Raw genomic sequence first — 19,688 nt, 5'->3', positions numbered from 1 at the left:
GCCTGACATTGCAGTATTGATGGAGTGCTGCACTGTTGGAGCTGAGGTCTTTCTGATGACACTTTAAATCAAGGCTTCAACTATCCTCTCAAGTGGATGTAAAAGAACCCGTGGCCCTACTCAAGAGTGAAGCAGAATTATCCCCATGTCCTGCCTAATATTTATCCCTCAACCAATTCCTAAATCATATGATCCGGTCATTGAATCCATTGCTGCTTGTGAGAGCTTGCTGTATGGCCTGTTAGGCTGCCATGTTTCCCACATTATAAGAGTGACTGCTCTGCAGAGTTGTTTCATTGTCTAAAAAGCACATTAGGATATCCTGTCATGAAAGGCACTGCATGAATTCTCTCCTAGATAGGGAGAATTTTGTATCCATTTTGCCTTGGATCCTGGGCTTTTACCTTCTGACTAGCCTACCATGTGCCATTGTCAAAAACCTTGCTAAAATCCATATGGACTACATTAAACACACAACCTTCAATGACCGTCTTTGCTAACTTCTCAAAAAATTCAAATCAAGTTTGTTAGACACAATCAATACTTAACAAATCCATAAGATAAAAGCAAAAAACTGCAGATGCTGGAAATCCAAAACAAAAACAAAAATACCTGGAAAAACCCTGGCAGCATCTGCGGAGAGGAGCACAGTTAATGCTTCGGGTCCGAATGACCCTTCAACAGAACCCATGTTGACTGTGCTTGATTAACCCTTGCTTTCTTAAATGACAATTTATACTGTCCCTCAGAATTTTTTTTACAATATTTTGCCTACAACCAAGGTTAGGCTTATTGGCCTATACTTAGTCTATCCTTTCCTCCCTTAAACAACAACACAAAAGTTAGCAGTCGTCTAGTCTTCTAACACCAGACCTGTAGCCAGGGAAGGTTAGAAAATGATCGCCAGAGCTTCTGCTATTTCTTCGCTTGTTCTCTTCACAGATTGGGATACATTTCATCCAGGAAAGGTGATTTATCCAATTTCAAAGATGCTAAACTCTTTAATATTTCCTCTCTATATTTCTTCCAACTAATATTTCATACTTTTCTTCACGCAATATTTGCTTCGCGCATGCACACCCCCCCCACCCCACCACCACCCCCCCCCCCCCCCCCCCCCCCCACCCCCAACCACTCCCAACTCTTTTGTAAAGACAGATGCAAAGTATTCATCAAGAACTGCATACCAAAAGTCCTTACATCTTCCACCTCCACACACAGGTTACCTTTCTGATCTCAAACAGGCCACATTCTTTCCTTAGTTATCTTTGAAGCAAGAAGATAAAGGACTTGCAATTTTACAGTACTTTCCATGGCCTTAGGACATCTCAAAGTGTTTTCTAGCCAATGAAATACTGTAAAGTGTAGACACTGTTGTAATGTAGGAAGCATGAGAGCCAATTTTGTGCGTTGCAAGCTCCCACAAATAGCAATGTGAAAATAACTAGATAACTTGTTTTTTAGTGAAGTTGATAGAGGGATTAGCAGGACACTAGGAGAACCCTCCTTTTAAAAACTGTACCATAGGAATTTTTATATCCACGAGGGCAGGCACAGCACTAGTTTAACATCTGATCCCAAAGATAGCACCTCCAGCAGTGCAGTATTCCCTCAGTGCTGCACTGGAGTATCAGCCTAGATTTACGTGTTCAAGTCTCTGGAATGGAACTTGAATCCACAATCTCTGACTCAGAAGCAACCAACTGACCCAGGGCTGACACACATAAGGAGGCACATTCACAATATGTGACTTGGTATAGGACCAGGATTAAACTTGTGGGTACTGAGACTGGATGAGTGGGTTGCAGTTCTGGGCAAACACTGCAACCCCAAAAAACACAGGGCTCTGATATTCTAGGGCTCTGCTGCACAGCATGATACCTGGGGATCATGAAACCTAGGAGAAGACACTCCAGTATTTCAGTTCCAAGAACTAAACTGTTTAGGTTTGAATTCATGAGCAATGCTGTACAACATCAATAGTGCTGATTCAAGTTTCTGATTATGCTAGAAATTTTCAAATACATTTTATACAAAGAAAAATCATCTTTTTCCTTCCAAAAAGTGTAAGACATGAATCTTGCAATCATGCATTTGCCCATCCAAAATGCAGATTTTAAGCCATTTTCTTCAGTATAAATAAGGAGTCCTTCTTACTGGCTGCATGCAAGGAAGCTGGAACATGACAAATAAGTTGAGCACATGACAATCACAAGATGAATGCATTCTAGAAATAGAAAATCTTCTTCAGTCCCAAAATCATGCCCTTAATACCTGCTGGAAGTTATCTAGTGGCTTTAGGGTAGCTGCAGCAACCGTAAAGAGAAGTCTGGAAAATCACAGGTTCCCTATTAAGCTTATTCAATTATTCACATTTAAAATACATTTCTGAATTAAAATAAAATTGTAAACTTCTTTTTGATTGTCTTTTCAGTCAGGTGGCCCTGATTCTTTAATACAGCACAGCAATTCAGGTTTGGACTGGGATATCAGTGGAAAACCAAATCACATAAGGAGTTATTAGAACAGATGGTCAAAACCTTAGTCAAAGAGGTAGGTTTTGAGGCAGGACTTAAAGGAGGAAAGAAAGCTCAAGAGGTGAAGAAGTGTAGAGAGGGAAGTCCAGAGCTTAGAACCAAGGCCACTGAAAGCATGGCCGCCAATGGCAGAGGAATTAAAAAAGGAGATGCACAAGAGACCAAAATTGGAGGAGTGCACAGATCTTGGAGGGCTGTAGGAGGTTAGAGAGATAAGAATGGGTGAGGCCATGGAGGAATTTGAAAACAAGGATGAGAATTTTAAAATTAAAGGGTTGCAGGACCAAGGCTCACATGGGTCAGCAAGCATAGGTGAGGGGTGAAAGGAACTCAGTGCAAGTTGGGATCAAGGCAGCACAGTTTTGGATGAGTATGGAAGGTGGGAAGCATTGGAATAATCAAGTCTAGAGATAGGAAAGGCATTGAAGAGGGTTTTAGTAACAGATCAGCTGAGGCAGGAAGAGAGTTCGGTGATGTTATTGAGGTGGAAGTAAGTGGTCTTGGTGATGGCATGGGATGTAATTGGAGCTCATCTCATGGTCAAATTTAACACCAAGGTCATGGCCAGTCTGGTTCAGCCCTGACATTTGCCACATAGAGAGATGGAATCAGTGGTTAGGAAACAGAATTTGTGGCAGGGACTGAAGACAATGGCTTGGTCTTCCCAATATTTAGTTGGAGGAACTTTCTGCCATGTGGTACTGGGCTAGGATCAAGGACTGAGCAAAAGGTAGCAACGTGAAAAGTATTTGTGCACTTTTGCTATGCAGTGCTTGATAACACCCATCATTGTCAAAAGACACTGGAAACATCATTAACTGGTGGATTGCTGAATGCTTGATTCAGATTTAAACTGAGAGTCAAAACATAGCTTCTGAGTTACAATGTATAAATAGAATTGTATTGATTTGCATCAAGTGACTTCCACAGGTAAAATGGAGGGATGACTGTGATGGTGTACAGAATTATACCCTGCCTGGATAGTCCAACTGGGTCTTTTTTTCCTATCTTTTTACATAGGTAACTACTAAACACTACTTAAACAGCATTTGTGAAATACCTCCAATTATTACTACAAATATGAAATTTGTGATATTGCTATATTTTGGGACTGTCTCTTTCATCTAGGGTAAAATGGAGGAATAAAGGAGGTATTCTGACCTATGCTGAATTCTGCCTGACAAACTTGGGTGGCTAAGCTGTTAAAGAGTAGGACAAAGGGTGTCTTACTGGGAAGAAGGTGCGAGAGATTCGCAGCTGTAAGTGCAGAACTGCACTGTTGACGGTAGTTAGACTGTTAGTCTCCAAGTCTCATGAAGATTTTAAGAACTTCAGGCTTTGTAAATGGTTATGTTTTTAAACTGCCTATTTAATTCCAAGCTAGAATGGAGTTGGGTGTCTAGAGGATAGCTAATTAGCGTTTCTACCTGGATAAAAGGCCCGTGTGATTCATGTTGCCATGGAGATGGGCTTTATAAAGCTCAGAGCCCACTGGAAGCCACTGTACGTTTCAGTTGCAAGTTTTAATAAAATATCACTGATTCTCACAGACAGGTCAGGTTCCAAGAATCTGAGAGAGCAGAGACCTAGAGACAGCAAGTCTCTATTGTGCACCACAGAGAATGCTGGTTGGAGCTTGCACTCGGATTAGAGACCAAGTTTGTGGGGGTTTAAACAAGGCTGGGAGATTTGTCTATCTTTGGCAAGAGGGAGGAGTCTCCAGGATAACCTTAACCATGAAAATCTGTTTGGGGATTACAAGTTATCTGGCTGGAAAAGGAAAAAGGAGGCCACCGGGAGCTCAGAAAAGCTTTGGACAGGTTCCTGGAGAATGAAGTGTCTACTTAAGAGAAAGAGTAAAACGTGGCGGAGAATTTTCAGTTGACGTTACAATCAAATCAACCACTATCATATTGAACGGCAGAGCAGGCTCGAAGGGCCGAGTGGACTACTCCTGCTTCAGATTGTATGTTCGTATGTCCTGAATAGTGTTTAGAGAATGTTGCTATTAGCTTGTTTATTACAGTAAAAGTCTTAAAACCTGAAATCTTGTCGTGTGTTTCTTCCAGTCAGTTGCTTTTTAAAAAAAGTTCAGTCCCTGTAGGGATCTAACAATATCTAGAAAAATAATTCACAAAAGAGAGTTGCTACCAAAATATAATTCTTTCCCCCAAAAATCTGTGTTGGATTTATGAGGTGCACTGTTCAAATCTCTGTATCAGCCTGAAACAACGACTCAAGTTTTTGAAAATAAAAATAAAATAGAATGCAACAAAATTTTAATTGAAAGTCAATCTGAAAAGTTTTTCCGTAAGAAGTCTTTGCAAAAAAAGGTTTGTGAAATCACTTTCAGGTTAATGCGCATGTCCTAGCAAAATGGCATGCTCTTATTGCCTTCAGACTCCAAACAAGAGGCTAGTCAAACACTTCCTTAAAACAATGCTCTTTAACTCGAAAAAAAAATGCATTCTCTCACGTTAGTTTACAAAGTCAGCAAGTCTGTAACTGGAATAAAAGCAAAGAACTGTGGATGCTGGAAATCCAAAACAAAAACAAAAACAGAAACACCTGGAAAAACTCAGCAGGTCTGGCAGCATCGTTGGAGAAGAGCACAGTTGACGTTTCGAGTCCTCAGGGTCATGAGGACTCGAAACGTCAACTGTGCTCTTCTCCAACGATGCTGCCAAGTCTGTAACTGAAGTCAATATTAATGTAAGCAATTTGCAACGAAGTTCTTTCCATTGTCTGGCTGATTCCGTATTGACAGATACTATCGTTTAAAAAAATACATTCCAAAAAAGCCATAAAGTTAGGAAGGCATTGGCAAATGCAACTAACCGAATGATATTAGCTACACCCTTCCTTGTTTGAGACATTTCCGCACTATAGTGTCCAAAAGGGGGCTGTTTTTAAAATAAAAAAGTTAGAACGCAAACAGAATGCCACTACTGAAGCATTTTGCAATGTGTGCAACTTGAACTCCAGAAAAGTATACTGTACCTGATCAGCGCCAAAAGGAGTTATATTTGCCTTCACAGATCCTACACCAAGGGCGACGAGCACCAGTCCCGAATAGATGGCTGGTGTGCAATAGCTATTCCGGCCAAGTGAACAAGCGCTGGAGCTGTTATTAATACACTGGGGGTCCAGGATAGGATAGAGCTCCAGCTCTCCACAGAGGTGACGGCGAGACTGATCCCATGAAATGAAAGGGAAAAGCATCATGCCGGCCAGGTAGAGGATCATACTCAGGAGGATGGTGGAGAACCTGCCCAGACAGGCGTCGGCCAGCCAGCCTCCAAACGGGGAGATGAAGTAACTGATGCCCATGAAAAGCAGCAGAGTCTGACCTGACTGCGGTCCCAGCCAGTCGTAGGGTTCGCTGTTGAGGAAAAGCACCAGGCCGCAAGTGATTCCGTAAAACGCCACTCTTTCCAGGGACTCGGTGACCAGCACGGCGGCGCAGGCCAGCCGCCTGCCTTGGAAAGCAGAAACCACCGGCTTGGCGGCCGCTCGGCTGTCCGGCAGCAGGGGAGTCCTTTCATCATCCTGACGGCGTTCCATTGGTAAAATAAAACTTTACTTTTCTTAACTTCGTAACCGTCAGACCTTCACCTCGCTGACTGGCGGTTACAGCTGCGCTAAAAAACACATCGTCATTAAAATAACAAGCCTCCACTCCAACGGAAACACTTCCACTCGACCCCGACTACCGGGCACTGGGCAGTAGTGAACCAGGCTGGCTGGGGTCATGACCTCGCCACTCAGCAACCGTAACCAACGCAACCTCCCTTTGCACTGCGTCCATTAGCTGGAACCCCTCGTGTTGTGCCCATTGGCCCAACCAAGCATCATACTCAACACCCATTGGTCTAAACCTCTTGCTCTGCGACCATTGGCTAACACCCCGACATCGCACTACGCCCCTAGGTCAATCCCCCACTGCTCGCTATGCCTATTGGTCAACACCACCCCCACTACGCCTATTGGCCAGTCATCCTCGTCGCTCTTCGTTATTGGTCAGAATCCCGAAGAGCGGGTTTACTCAATCAACACGCAGCTCCGCAGAAACCTGGGCTTCAATTGGACACCATGGCTGTCAATCTCATGACCGGCTGGGAGTGGGCGGGTGGCGCTGATGAATTTATCATTTCTGGTTCCTCCTCGTCGACGATGGATATCCTGTATTCTTAACCTGATGTTGTGTGGCTCTTAGGCTAGGTTTGGGCCTGGTTTCCCCGCCCAAACTGGAAATCTGCCCGGGGTGGGGGTGGGGGTGGGGTAGCTGGGCCCTAGGACAATTGATGTGGTGCCAGGTATTAGGGAATGGGTTATTTGCTGCCTACGTGGCTTCAATTAGTAGCTCGGGATGAAATTGCTCTTTCTCGCCTGCCTTAGTCCTCCGACTGGGAACAGGACCACAGCTGAAAGAATAAGGTGAGGTTCACAGACGGCCAGAGTCCTTTCAGGGAACAGTGCGGAGGTGGAGCTAGTGACACCCAAAGGTTTTAGTTTTTTTTGAGCTTGAGCATGTCTGGGGCCAATCGCTCAACGTTGACAAAAATACCTGGAAAATCTCAGCAGGTCTGACAGCATCTGCGGAGAAGAACACTGTTAACGTTTCGAGTCCGTATGACCCTTCAACAGAACAAAGGAAAAATAGAAAAGAGGTGAAATATAAGCTGGTTTGTTGGGGTGGGGGGGGGGGTGGATAGGGGTAAGACAGGTAGAGCCAGATAGAGAGCCAATTAGTAGCTCGGGATATAATTGCTCTTGCTCGTCGGCCAGCCAACTGTGGTCCCAGCCAGTTGTAGGGTTCGCTGTTGAGGAAAAGCACCAAGCCGCAAGTGATTCCGTAAAACGCCACTCTTTCCAGAGAAAAAAGGGGGTGGGGATGAAGGAGAGAGTTCATGATCTAAAATTGTTGAACTCAATATTCAGTATTTTTCCAATAATTTATATAGATTTTTCTTTTCCCACCTATTTCCATTACTTTTAAATGTATTTCCATCCATTGTTTTATCTCTACCTTTTAGCCTATTTCGATCCCTTCCCCCCCACCCCCACTAGGGCTATCTGTACCTTGCGCGTCCTGCTTTCCACCCTTAATGTCACCTATTATCACATTCCTTAGATAATATCACCACCTTCAACACTTCTTTGTCCTATTGTCTATGTTATCTATTGGTTATCTCCACCTATCACTGGCCCTCTATCCAGCTCTACCTGTCCCACCCCCCCTTAAACCAGCTTACATTTCACCTCTTTTCTATTTTTCCTTAGTTTTGTTGAAGAGTCATACGGACTCAAAACGTTAACTGTGTTCCTCTCCGCAGATGCTGTCAGACCTGAGTTTTTCCAGGTATTTTTGTTTTGGATTTGGATTTCCAGCATCTGCAGTTTTTTACTTTTAACCCAACATTGACTGTTCTCCACAGAATCCAACCTGGAATTGCTTTATATGTAACTTAAAATTTAGGAATTTCTGAAAAAAGATATACTGCCCTTAACTGCATTTCCCTTCAGAATTGACTGGCGAACAAGGTCCTTGTCAACCATGACCTTATTATGGATAATTTAATTTGACATCATGGCTTTGCCTAAAAATTGCTGCTTACTGAGGTCTCCTTGCCTCTTCTACTTCCTATCACCTGTTCTGCCTAAATTGCTGTGGTGTGTGGCTCTTATCACGAAATAACACCTTGGTCTCTTCCCGCACACCCTGGCTCAATTTCCCCCATTGAGCACTTCATCTCATTTACCTGTTGCACCTCTCCCAAATCCTTATTCTTCACTGCCTCATCCTCTGAATTTTTCATTGAGACATACTTGCTTCTTTCCTCTCTGTCTCTGCAGTCCCCTCATTCTCCATGATTTCAATTCCATTTTAACTTGTCTTGCCATCTCAAATTTCACTGCTGTCCCCTCTAATGTCTTCATCTGTGTAAACTCTTGAGTATAATACTCAATAAAAGTGGAAAATAAATTACATGTAACTTCCTTCAGGCTCAGGTGAATATATTATTCATAATATTCAGTCCTATTATGAATATATTGATAACCATCCACCAGTCACCAGCCATTGCCCCTCTACCCCTCCATCATCTCAATCACAGAGAAGATGACTTCCTTCCATCTCACCACTTGGATCACACTACCAACCCCACTTCATTCTGCGTCTGCCTGAGGAAAACTTCCCTAACTTTCAAATGCACTTCTAAACTTGCAACTGTCCATAGAATTTTAAAATTCATTCACTGGATGTGGGTGTGACTGGTAAATTTAGTATCAATCCCCAATAACCCATGAAAAAGTTGTGGTGAGCTGCTTTTTTATGATACTGCAGCATGTGTGGTGAAGGTGATCCCATAGTGCTGTTAGGTAGGGAGTTTCTGGATTTTGACCCAGTGACAATATGACAATAAGAAGTCTGGATAGTGTGTGAACTGGAGGGGATCTTGGAGGTGGCAATGTTCCAGGCAGCACTTTCCAAACCCATGACCTCTACCGCCTAGAAGGACAAGGGGAGCAGATGTGTGGCAACACCCCCAACTGCAAGTTCCCCTCCAAGCCGTGCATCTTCCTGACTTGGAACTATATCATCATTCCTTTACTGTTGCTGGGTCAAAATCCTGGAATCCCCCCTCTAACAGCACTGTGGGTGTACCTACACAAAATGGACTGCAGCAGATCAAGAAGGCAGCTCACCAGCATTTTCTTGAGGGCAGTTAGGGTGGGCAATAAATGCTGGCATAGCCAGCGAAGCCCACATCCTGTGAACGATGAATAAATTAAAAAAAACACCTGCCCTCCTAGGTCCTAGGTGGTAAGAGGTCATCGATTTGGAAGGTACTATTGAAGAATCTTGGTGATGAAAAGTATTTCATCACACTCCAGACTTTTATCTTGTAGATGACTGAAAGGCTTTGAGGAATCAGTAGGTGAATCACTTGCTGTAGAGTATCCAGTCTCTGACCTAACCCTGTTGCCACATTAAATATATAGCTGGTCCAGTTAAGTTTCTGGCCAGTGGTAAACACCCCCCCAAACCCCAGGATGTTGGTGGGGGGAGTTGATGAAGGTAATGCTGTTGAATTTCATGGGAGGGGATTAGACTCTGTTGTTTGAGAGGGAACTTGTGTGGTATGACTGTTATTTGCTGCTGATCTGTGAAGTCTGAATATTGTCCAGATCTTGCTACATGCAGGCACAGGCAACTTCATTATCAGAGGAGTTGCGAGTGGAACTGAACAATGCAATCATCAGTGAACACCTTCACTTTTGACCTTATAATTGATGGAAGATCACTGATGAAGCAGCTGAAGATGGTTGTGCTAAGACACTGCCACGAGGAACTCCTGTAGCAATGTCCTGTTTTGAGATGATTGCCCTCCAACAGCCACAACCACCTACCATATAACTTGAACCAGGGGAATGTTTTTCCTCTCATTGCCGTTTACTTCAGTTTTACTATGGCTCCTTGATGCTGCACTCATTTAAATGTTGCCATGATGTGAAGGACAATCACTCTCACCTCGCTTCTTGAATTCAGCTCTTCTGCCCACGTTTATACCAAGACAGTAATGAGGTATGGAGCCAACTGGGTCTGGCAGAACCCGACAGAGCATCAGTGAGCAGGTTATTGGTGAATAAGTGCTACCTAATAGCACTGCTGACAACCCTTTCCATCATTTAGGTTGAGAGGAGGCTGATGGGGCAATAATTGGCATGATATATCCAATCCAGCCTTTTCTGAATAGGGCAAATCTAAGCAATATGCCACTTTGTTAGATGGATGCCAGTGTTGTAACTGTACTGGAACAGCTTGGCTAGTTCTGGAGCCAGGATGTTGTCAGGTCCCCATCATCTTTACTGTAATCAGTACACTCAGCTTTTTTTGATGTCACTTGCAGTGTGCTGAAGTGGCTGGAGACCTCAGTAGGAGGCAGAAATGGATCAGCCAATCGGCATTTCTGACCGAAGATGATTGCAAACACTTGAACCTTGTCTTTTGCACTCACATACTAAGCTCTGCCATCATTCTGGATGGGATGTTCGTGGAGCTTTCGTTTCTTGCTAGTTTTTAAATTTTCTGCCACTATACACAAGTGGATGTGGCAGGACTGCAGAACTTTGATCTGACCCATTAGTTGTTTGATCACTTAGCTCTGTTTATAGCATGCTATGTCCACTGTTCAGCATGCATCCAGTCCTGTGTTGTAGCTTCACCAGCTTGGCACCTCATTTTTAGGTATGCCTGGTGCTGCTCCTGGCATGCCCTCCTACACTGAACGAGGATTGGACCCTTGGCTTGATGTTAATGGTAAATTGAGAGATATGTTACAAATTGTGGTGTTCTACAATTCTGCTGCTGATGGCACACAATGTCCATTTCAACCCTTTATTCAGCATAAAGCTTCCATGGCTGTTGATCAACTCAGTCACTTCCTCATCCTTGCCTTTGCCCTTGTCTCCAATAATCACTCTTGCACTTTTGTACTGTGGCTATTCCCTCAGGTGTGGTCCCTATCTTGTCTGACTTTGTAATCTACTACCCCATCTCCAACCTCCATTTTCTCTCTAAATTTCTTGAATGTGTTGTCACCTGCCAGGTTTGTGCTCATCTTTCCTGCAACACCATGATTCAATAGCCTCACTCAGTTCTATGCCTCTGTCCCTGCACTAAAATGGCCCTAATCATTGACATGCTCCCTGACTGTGACCTTCCTTGGCCTTCTCGATCACTCTTCAGTCTTTGACGTGGTCAAACACATTATTCCCCAACACTCCTCCCTACCCTTACCGCCCCCCCCCCCCCCCCCCCCCCCGCCATTTTCTAGCTGAATGGGACTGCCTTTACTTCATTCCACTCTTACCTATTCAGTTGTAGCCAGAGCATCTTGAGCAATGGGATCTCCTCCCACCTCTGTACTGTTACCTCTGGAGTCCCCCAACAATTTACCCTTGACCCTTCCTATTCTTTATCTATATTCTACTGCTCATTATCCAAAGATGTGGCATCAGGTTCTACATGTACACTGACAACACCCAGCTCCATCTCACCATCACTGCTCTTGAGCTTTCTGCTGCCTATATATTGTCAGCTTGCTAATCCAACACCCAGCCCTGGATGTTGGGAAGTTAGATATTGGGAAGAGTAAAAACCATTGTCACTCAAATCTCATCATGGCCTCTCCCCTCCCAATCTCTGTCACTTCCTCTATCTTTATTATCCTCCAACTCTGGCCTCTTATGTTTTCCCCATGCTTTCTTCATTCCACTGTTGATGGCCGTGCATTGAGTCGTCTAGGCCAAATATCCGGAATTCCCTTCTTTGCTCCACTCCACCTCACTCAGCTCCTTCAAGACCTTCCTTTAAATCCTACTGCACTTATCCAGCTTTTAGTTATTCCTCCTAATATCTCCTTTGGCTTGCTGTCAACTTTGTCTGTAATGCTCCTGTGAAGCAACTGGAGATGCTTTTCTACATTATAGGCATTGTATAAATGCAGGGTGTTATAGTTTTAATCATTCCACAGAACACCAAGAACAGACTGATTTTCAACTACAGTACAATGTCTCAAATCCAGCTGTCCAAAAACTGAAGTTATCTGAAAACTGGACATTTTTAGAATGTGCCATTTTAATTGAGTAAAATAAAAAAAACTAACTTACCTGGACAATTCGGCTAGACGCTGCATTGGAACGGTGTGGCGCCAGACTAATTATCCCCTTTGCCACTTGCATGCCAGTCTGTTCCTGTGCTCTAAGCCACCCTTCACTCTACCTGACCCGGTTTGGCCCTGAACTGCCCAACACAAAATCTGGCAAGATTTGAAATGCGGCACTACCTCGGTCCCAAGGTTGCTGGTTTGGAGACACTGTATATTTCTCTTAGCTGTTTTTAAAAAAAAAAGCTTATTTCAGGTTAGGCACAAATTTGATTCAGATGAATTTTACCTATCACATGGAAAGAAACATTCCTATTCCTATGGGCAGCTCACTCCAAAACGGTGTGTGATGTTCTACACTTGAATTTAGGAAATCTTGTGATTTCACATGTGTGATTTATACTTCTGGTCATAAACCCTCAATAACCTGTAATTTCAATCATCCCTTGTGTCGAAATGTATTGTCAAATCATTGATCTAGCTACAGAGAATTGTACCTCATCTCTATGCTGTGCAGCTAAATTGTCCCAACAAACACAAGCCAACATTTATCATCAAACTATAGACTGCAGCTCGTCCTTAATTTCTAATTCCAGAACTTATGACTAGACATTGCAACTCTCTAGTTATAATGTAGGATGAATGTGTGAATGTTATCAGCTCCCCTCTAAGTCACATGGCATTCTAGTGTGCACATGTACTGCAGATTACTGTGTTGACATCCTGGAGTTCTGTGCCTAACACCACTGCAAAGACAGCAGCAGTTGAAGGAGAAGGCCCACCATCACCACCTCAGAACAAGAGAGTGTCAATAGTTGTGGCCTTGGCCAAATCCCAACACCAATTTTTTAAAAAAATTTATAAAAGACATATGGTGCACTGTATTCAAATTTATGAAAGAGAAAGAGTGGTTAACTTTTCCTGCAGGTAACAGAACCATTCAATCTCAGTTGAGCAAATGGAAGTAACCTTAGGAAAGGTCATCTTAATTATAACAAAAGCTAGTATTTACCTAGTGTGTTTAGTGTAATTAAATATCCCAAGATGCTTCACAGGAATATTATAAACTTAAATTTAACACTGAGCCACGACAAGAGATATAGAGCAAATGATCAAAAGATTGGTCAAAGTGATGGGTTTTAAGGAGCCTCTTAAAAGAGACAAAAAAGACAGAGGGGCTGAGTAAAGAAATTTCAGAGCTTGGCAACTGAAAGTACAGCAACTAAAAGTGGAAAGATTAAAATCAAGGATGCTCAAGTTGTCAGAATTAGAGAATTGCAGATATCTCAGGGTTGTGCAGATTAAAGAGAATACAGAGATAGGGCAAGGCCATGGAGGGACTGAAAACAAGGATGAGTATTTTAAAATTGAGGTCTTGCTTCATTGGCAGCCAACACAGGTCGGGGGTACGAGGGCGATTGGTGTGTGGGACTTGGTGCAAGTTGACATATGGGCAGTGGAGTTTTGGATGGCCTCAAGTTTACGGAGGACAGAATGTGAGAGATTCACCAGGAATGCATTGGAGTAGTCAAGTATCGATGTAACAAAGGCACACATGGGAGTTTCAGCAACGGATGAGCTAAGGCGGGCAAAGTCAGACAACATTACGAGGGTAGAAATAGGCGGTCTTAGTGATTGGGCACTTATATGGACAGGTACTCATCTCAGGGTCAAAAATGACACCAAGGCTGCAAACTGTCTGGTTCAGCCTCAGACTGTTTCCAGGCCAATGGGAACCAGGGGGAAAACTTCGCTGGTTGGAGTCATACCTAGCACAAAGGAAGATGGCTGTGGTTGTTAGACGTCAATCATCTCAGTTCCAGGACAACAGTGCAGGAGTTCCTCAGGGCAGTGTCCTTGGCCCAACCGTCTTCAGCTGCTTCATCAATGACCATCACAAGGTCAGAACTGGGGATGTTTGCTGATGATTGCACAATGGTCAACACTGTTCATGACTCCTAAGATATGAAGTAGTCCATGTCCAAATGCAGCAAGACCTGGACAATATCCAGGCTTGGGCTGACAAGTGGCAAGTAACATTTGCGTCACACAAGTGTCGGGCAATGACCGTCTCCAATAAGAGAGAATCTAACCATTGCCCCTTGACATTCAATGGCATTACCATTGCTGAATTCCCCAGTATCAACAGCCTGGGGGGTTACCATTGACTAGAAACTGAACTGGACTAACCATATAAATACTTTGGCTACAAGAGCAGGCCAGAGACTAGGAATCCTGCAACAAGTAACTCACCTTCTGACTCCCCAAAGCCTGCCCACTATCTACAAGGCAAAGTCAGGAGTGTGATGCAATACTTTCCATTTGCCTCTATGAGTGCAGCTCCTACAACACTCAAGAAGCTAGACACCATCTAAGACAAGGCAGCCTGCTTGACTGGCCCTCCCATCCACAAACATTCATTCCCTCCACCACCGACGCATTGCAGCAGCGGTGTGTACCATCTACAAAGTACACTTCACGAACTCACCAAGACTCCTTAGACAGCACTTTCCAAACCTTTGCCCACTATCATCTAGAAGGACAAGGGCAGCAGACAGGTGGGAACACCACCACCTGGAAGCTCCCCTCCAAGCCACTCACCATCCTGACTTGGAAATATATCGCTGTGTCTTAACAGTCACTGGGTCAAAATCCTGGAACTCCCTCTCTAACAGCATTGTGGGTGTATCTACACCACATGGACTTCAGCAGTTCAGGAAAGCAGCTCACCACCACCATCTCAAGGGCAATTAATAATGGTCAATAAATGCTGGGCTAGCTAGCAATGCCCGCATCCTGTGAAAGAATTAAAAAAAGGATCGAATTGGTGGATAGGGAGAAGGTTGTGACAGGGACCAGGCTTGGGCTTCCCAGTATTTAGTTGCAGGAAATTTCTGCTCATCCACTATTGGATATCAGACAAGCAGTCTGATGGTTTAAAGATAGTGGAGGGGTTGAGAGGTGAAGGTGTGGTAAAGCTGGATGTTGTCATCATAATGTGGAAACCGACACTGTTTGGAATGATGCTGCTGAGGGCAGCAATGTAGATAAGAAAGAAGAGGGGGGCAAGGATATATCCTTGGGGAACACTAGAAGTAATGGTGCTGCATTAAGAAGAAAAACAATTGTAAATTATTCTGTGGCTATGATTCGATAAGAATGAAACCAGCTGACTACAGTCCCAGCCAGCTGCTTGACCTTAGAGAAACACTGGAGAGGATGGTGCAGTCAACTGTGTCATAGAACAGAGGAGGCCAGTCAGCCCATCCCATTTGCACCAGCTCATTCCTAGATTAATCTTGTAAATACCATTTTTTCCCTATATCCCTGCAATATTTTCTCTGATGTATTTATTGAATTCCCTTTTGGAGTTAACCATTCAAACTGTATATACACCCCCCCCCCCCCCCGCCCCATCAAGCAAGTGCATTTTGACTCCTAAACAATCATTGCTTTAATTTCTCCATGTCCTGTTGTACAAGACTTGGAAGACAAATGTTAAAGTTAGAGCAGTGAGAATTGTTCAGCAATATTGCAAGTTTGAAAAGATAAATCAAGGCAAGGTAGGAGTGTGATGACCAGCAGCAGAGGCCACTCAGAACTGCAGATTGTATAAAAATCCACAGCTGGTCCTGGGCAGGAGCCCAGATGGGGTTGAGTATAGAAACACACACCTGACTTTCAGCACTACCCCTCCAACAGTGCAGCACTCAGTCCATGCTACCCCTCTGATAGGATTGCCAACCCTCCGGGATTGGTCTGGAGTCTCCAAGGCACTGAAGATCATGGGGACATTAAGAAAGATTTTTCTTTTCTTTGAACATTTCTCTTTACCAGATATAAAAATTTTGAAAATGGTAAAAGAAGACTATTTGACTGACTGTCAAGCATCATCCAATTACGTGATGAGTCTTTTAGAAGACAGTATGCCACAAGGATGGATCTGTTAGCCAACTAATGACTGGAGCGTGGGGGCAGTTTATGTGATGAAACCTCCAGGAATATGTTTAATCACAATTGGCAGCCCAATCCTCCAACAGTACAGTGTGCCTTCAGTTATGCCCCTCTGACTGTGCAGCGCTCCCTCAATACTGCCCCTCCAGCAGTGCAACGCTCCCTCAGTAATGCTCCTCCAGCAATGGAGCACTGCCTCAGTACTGACCCTTGGTTGTAGATGGGTCAAGAAGGACTAGGAGCACTTTTGTCACAGTCAAGTAGGGTGTTATTTGTGACTTTGATTAGAGCCATTTGGTACAGTGGCAGGGTTGCAAACCTGATTGGAGAGATTAAAACATGAAGTTGTGAGAAAGATGGACATGGATTCGACAGGCAATACTAAGACTTTGGAGAGGAAAGGAAAGTTGAAGATGGGGTGCTAGTATACAGGGATAGTGGGGTCAAGGGTTCTTCATTTGAGTACAGTGATATCAGAAAACTTAAATAAAAGGAAGAACTTGCAATTATAAAGAAGCTTTCATGACCTCAGGATGATCCACCTCAATGTCTCCTGAAGTCTCCACCATAACAAGCCAATCTTAAGTCAATTTGATTCACTTTATACGGAAAAGTCTTTGGGCCCCAACATGTTTGTAGTCCTGAAGAACTGTGCTCCAGAACTAACTGTAACGTTAGCCAAGCTATTTCAGTATAGCTACAACATGGAATCTACCTAACAAAATGGAAAATTGCCCAGTTATTTCCTTTCCACAAACAGCAGAACAAATCCAATCCAGCCAATTATTGCCCATCAGTGCACTCTCAAACATCAGCAAAATGATGGTACATGCCATCAACAATGCAATCAGGTGGTACTTACTCACCAATAACCTATGCACTGATACTTAGCTTGGGTTCCATCAGGACCGCCCAGCTTCAAACGCCAATGCAGCCTTGATCCTAACATTAAATAAAAGAGCTGAATCCCAGAGGTGAAGTGAGAGTGACATCAAGGCAGCATTTGACCAAGTTTGGCAAGACCTGAACAACTTTTGGTCTTGGCCTGATAAGTAGCAAGTAACATTCATGCCACATTAGTGATAAACAATAGCTATATCTAACAAGAAAAATTCTGACCATTTCTTGAGATTCAATGGCAATACCATCATTGGATCCTCCACTCTCAACATCCTGGCATGGGTCAGCATTGACCAGAAACTTAGCAGGTCCAGCCACATGTCGTGGATACAAGAGCTGATCAGAGGCTGGACATTCTGCAGAAAGTGACTCACCTCCTAACTCTCAAATCTTTTTGCCATCTACAACGTAGAAGTCAGGAGTATGATCGAACAGGGGTTCTCAACCTTTCGAAGCTCCCCTCATTTTGTAACACAATGCACACATTTTTTGAGTCATAAAAATTAATTATATAATTAAAAATATACATTTGTTTTACTTAATTTGAAACTTCTTGCTGGTGCTGAGCAATGTTTTTCTGTAAAGTTGTGGAGGTATCTTCAACAGAAATGAATAAAATGTGGGATATGAGTAACCAAAAAGTTTAAAAATACATATAAGGACATCTGAAAAAGGAAATGGTTAACCAAAAATCAAAATATTGTTCAGAAAATAGCTCTGAAAGGGGAAATGGGCAACTAAAAAGCAGGGAAACAGTAAACCAAAAGCTGCAAAAATTAGTAAATGGTGGGAAAATTGAAAGTAGAAAAATACCTGCAGAGCCCAAGTCCGAAATGCGAAATGGTTCACCAAAAAACAGAAAAATGATAAAACAAAACTTGCAGTAAATTAATATCATTAGATTTTCTTTACATTTTGCAATCTGAAAGATGTTTTGTTGATGTTGAAATAGTTAAAACAATTATGAATAAAGTCTTTGCATTAATAAGCACAGCCTTAATATTTGGTAGAATTTAAGTTTTACTTTAATTTTATCTTTCTTTCTTATAGTGGATATATACAAAGTAGTGGCCATGTGTGTATTCTGAGAGATATTGCCGAATTTAAATCATCCTCCCAAGTCTCAGACTTAATCACTGAGGAGAAATTTGAAGCAGTGTTGATGATCCATCTCTACAAAGGAGGAAGGTTGCTTTTAGGTAAGGTAAGCTCATGTATTGTTGAAACAGGCTCTGGATTGTGTAGGGAATTTGGTAAAAGAGAGTTGAAGAAAATTCAGTAAGTGGTAAAACGGTGATTATGTTTAAACACCAATTAAATTTAATGAGTCTTATTATAATTCTGAAAAAGTAGATGTTGCATTTTTAAGTAAAAAGTAAACTAAACCATGTTAAATATATTTGATCTCCCTCTTCTGACTTTTTATTAAGGTGAAATGTTTGAACTCAGACATGCTTTTTTCCCACCGTGCATATTTAACTATTTTTGTCCAAATCATGGCTACTATTATCAGCTTCTTAATACCCTGACCTAACAACCTAGATCAGTGGAAAATTGCTGCTTGTCAACCCAGTCTAAAATAAGAGCAGGTATGTATTGAAAACTACAAAGTGTATTGAATGTAGAGCAGTGACACATCAAGGGCTTAATTTATGAACCAGCAGTAAAGCACTGCCAATATCTTTTGGGATTTGAATCACAGTACCTTAATTTTGTCAACAACCTGAATCTAAGTACAGTGCTAAAATATTTCACGTGCAAAACAAGATGCAAAATGGTTAAAAGTTTGAGAGCTTCCAATTAAGGCCTAAAGGAAGAAATTCTAAGTGAAAAATGCCTTGGCTTAAGAACATTTATTCCCTGAAAAGTGGGTTATTAATGCATGGATGTGAAGACAATTTGTTTTTTATTGGTGAGGCCTCTTTGAACTCACTGCAAGGCTGATTGACTTCATACTTGTGTCTGTGATTAGGAATATATCAGCTATAATTTATGTGGTGTTATCTGCCAATAATAGAGTAATTCTTCACATTTTCACATTCAGTGAGCCAGAGAGCAGTGTGATGCAAGTTTGCACCTGTTTCTCTTCAGGTTATCAGCTCTTACCATACTATAGAAGATGAGATGGAGGGAGAGTCCTTGCATAAGATCTTGGTTAGGCCTGATCAAGCATAGAATCACAGAATGGTTACAGCACAGAAGGAGACCATTCGGTTTATCGTGTCTGCTCTGGCTGCCCATAGGAGCAATTTACCTAGTGCCGCTCCCTGGCCTTCTCTCCTTAGCCCTGCACATTCTTCTTTTTCAGATAATAATCCAATTCCCTCTTAAATGCCTCAGTTGAACTTTCCTCCACCACACTCTCAGACAGTGCATTCCAGATCCCAACCACTTGCTGCATGAAATGTTTTTCTCTCATGTCTCCACTGGTTCTTTTGCCAATCACCTTAATTCTGTGCTGTCTTGTTTTTGATCCTTCCAACAATGGGCACGGTTTTTCCCTATCTACTCTGTCCAGACCCGTCATGATTTTGGATACCTCTATCAAATCTCATTTCAACCCCCTCTTCAAGGAAAACAGTCCCACCTCTCCAATATATTCCATAACTGAAGTTCCTCATCCCTG

At 42.8% G+C, this 19,688-nt stretch overlaps 2 protein-coding genes across 11 annotated transcripts in view; one reads left to right on the top strand and one right to left on the bottom strand.

Annotated features, from left to right (window-relative positions):
- slc15a4 (solute carrier family 15 member 4) overlaps positions 1 to 6,344 on the bottom strand; it is an 87,511-nt gene extending 81,167 nt beyond the window's left edge. Inside the window, exon 1 of one of the 2 annotated variants that reach the window (XM_041203642.1) lies at positions 5,538 to 6,344. In XM_041203642.1, coding sequence (XP_041059576.1) covers positions 5,538 to 6,101 — 564 coding nt within the window. In that variant the 5' untranslated portion in view covers positions 6,102 to 6,344. The remainder of the gene's footprint in view (positions 1 to 5,537) is intronic. The other variant, XM_041203641.1, reaches the window with a different exon arrangement.
- A 339-nt stretch (positions 6,345 to 6,683) lies between these two features.
- Positions 6,684 to 19,688, top strand: part of glt1d1 (glycosyltransferase 1 domain containing 1) — an 85,730-nt gene continuing 72,725 nt past the window's right edge. For 7 of the 9 annotated variants that reach the window (XR_005944772.1, XR_005944771.1, XR_005944770.1 and 4 more), the window contains exons 1-2: positions 6,701 to 6,974; positions 18,113 to 18,261. Coding sequence is in view for 6 of the 9 variants with exons in the window: in XM_041202529.1 (XP_041058463.1) it covers positions 6,907 to 6,974; positions 18,113 to 18,261 (217 nt within the window). In the remaining 3 variants the exon portion in view is untranslated. Of the gene's footprint in view, positions 6,975 to 18,112; positions 18,262 to 19,688 lie in introns of all 9 variants that reach the window. The other 2 variants (XM_041202530.1, XM_041202524.1) reach the window with 1 other exon arrangement.

This window comes from Carcharodon carcharias, chromosome 13 (genome assembly GCF_017639515.1).
Source record: "Carcharodon carcharias isolate sCarCar2 chromosome 13, sCarCar2.pri, whole genome shotgun sequence".
In the NCBI taxonomy this organism is placed as follows: Eukaryota; Metazoa; Chordata; class Chondrichthyes; order Lamniformes; family Lamnidae; genus Carcharodon; species Carcharodon carcharias.
This window is presented reverse-complemented; position numbering and strand designations above follow the sequence as displayed.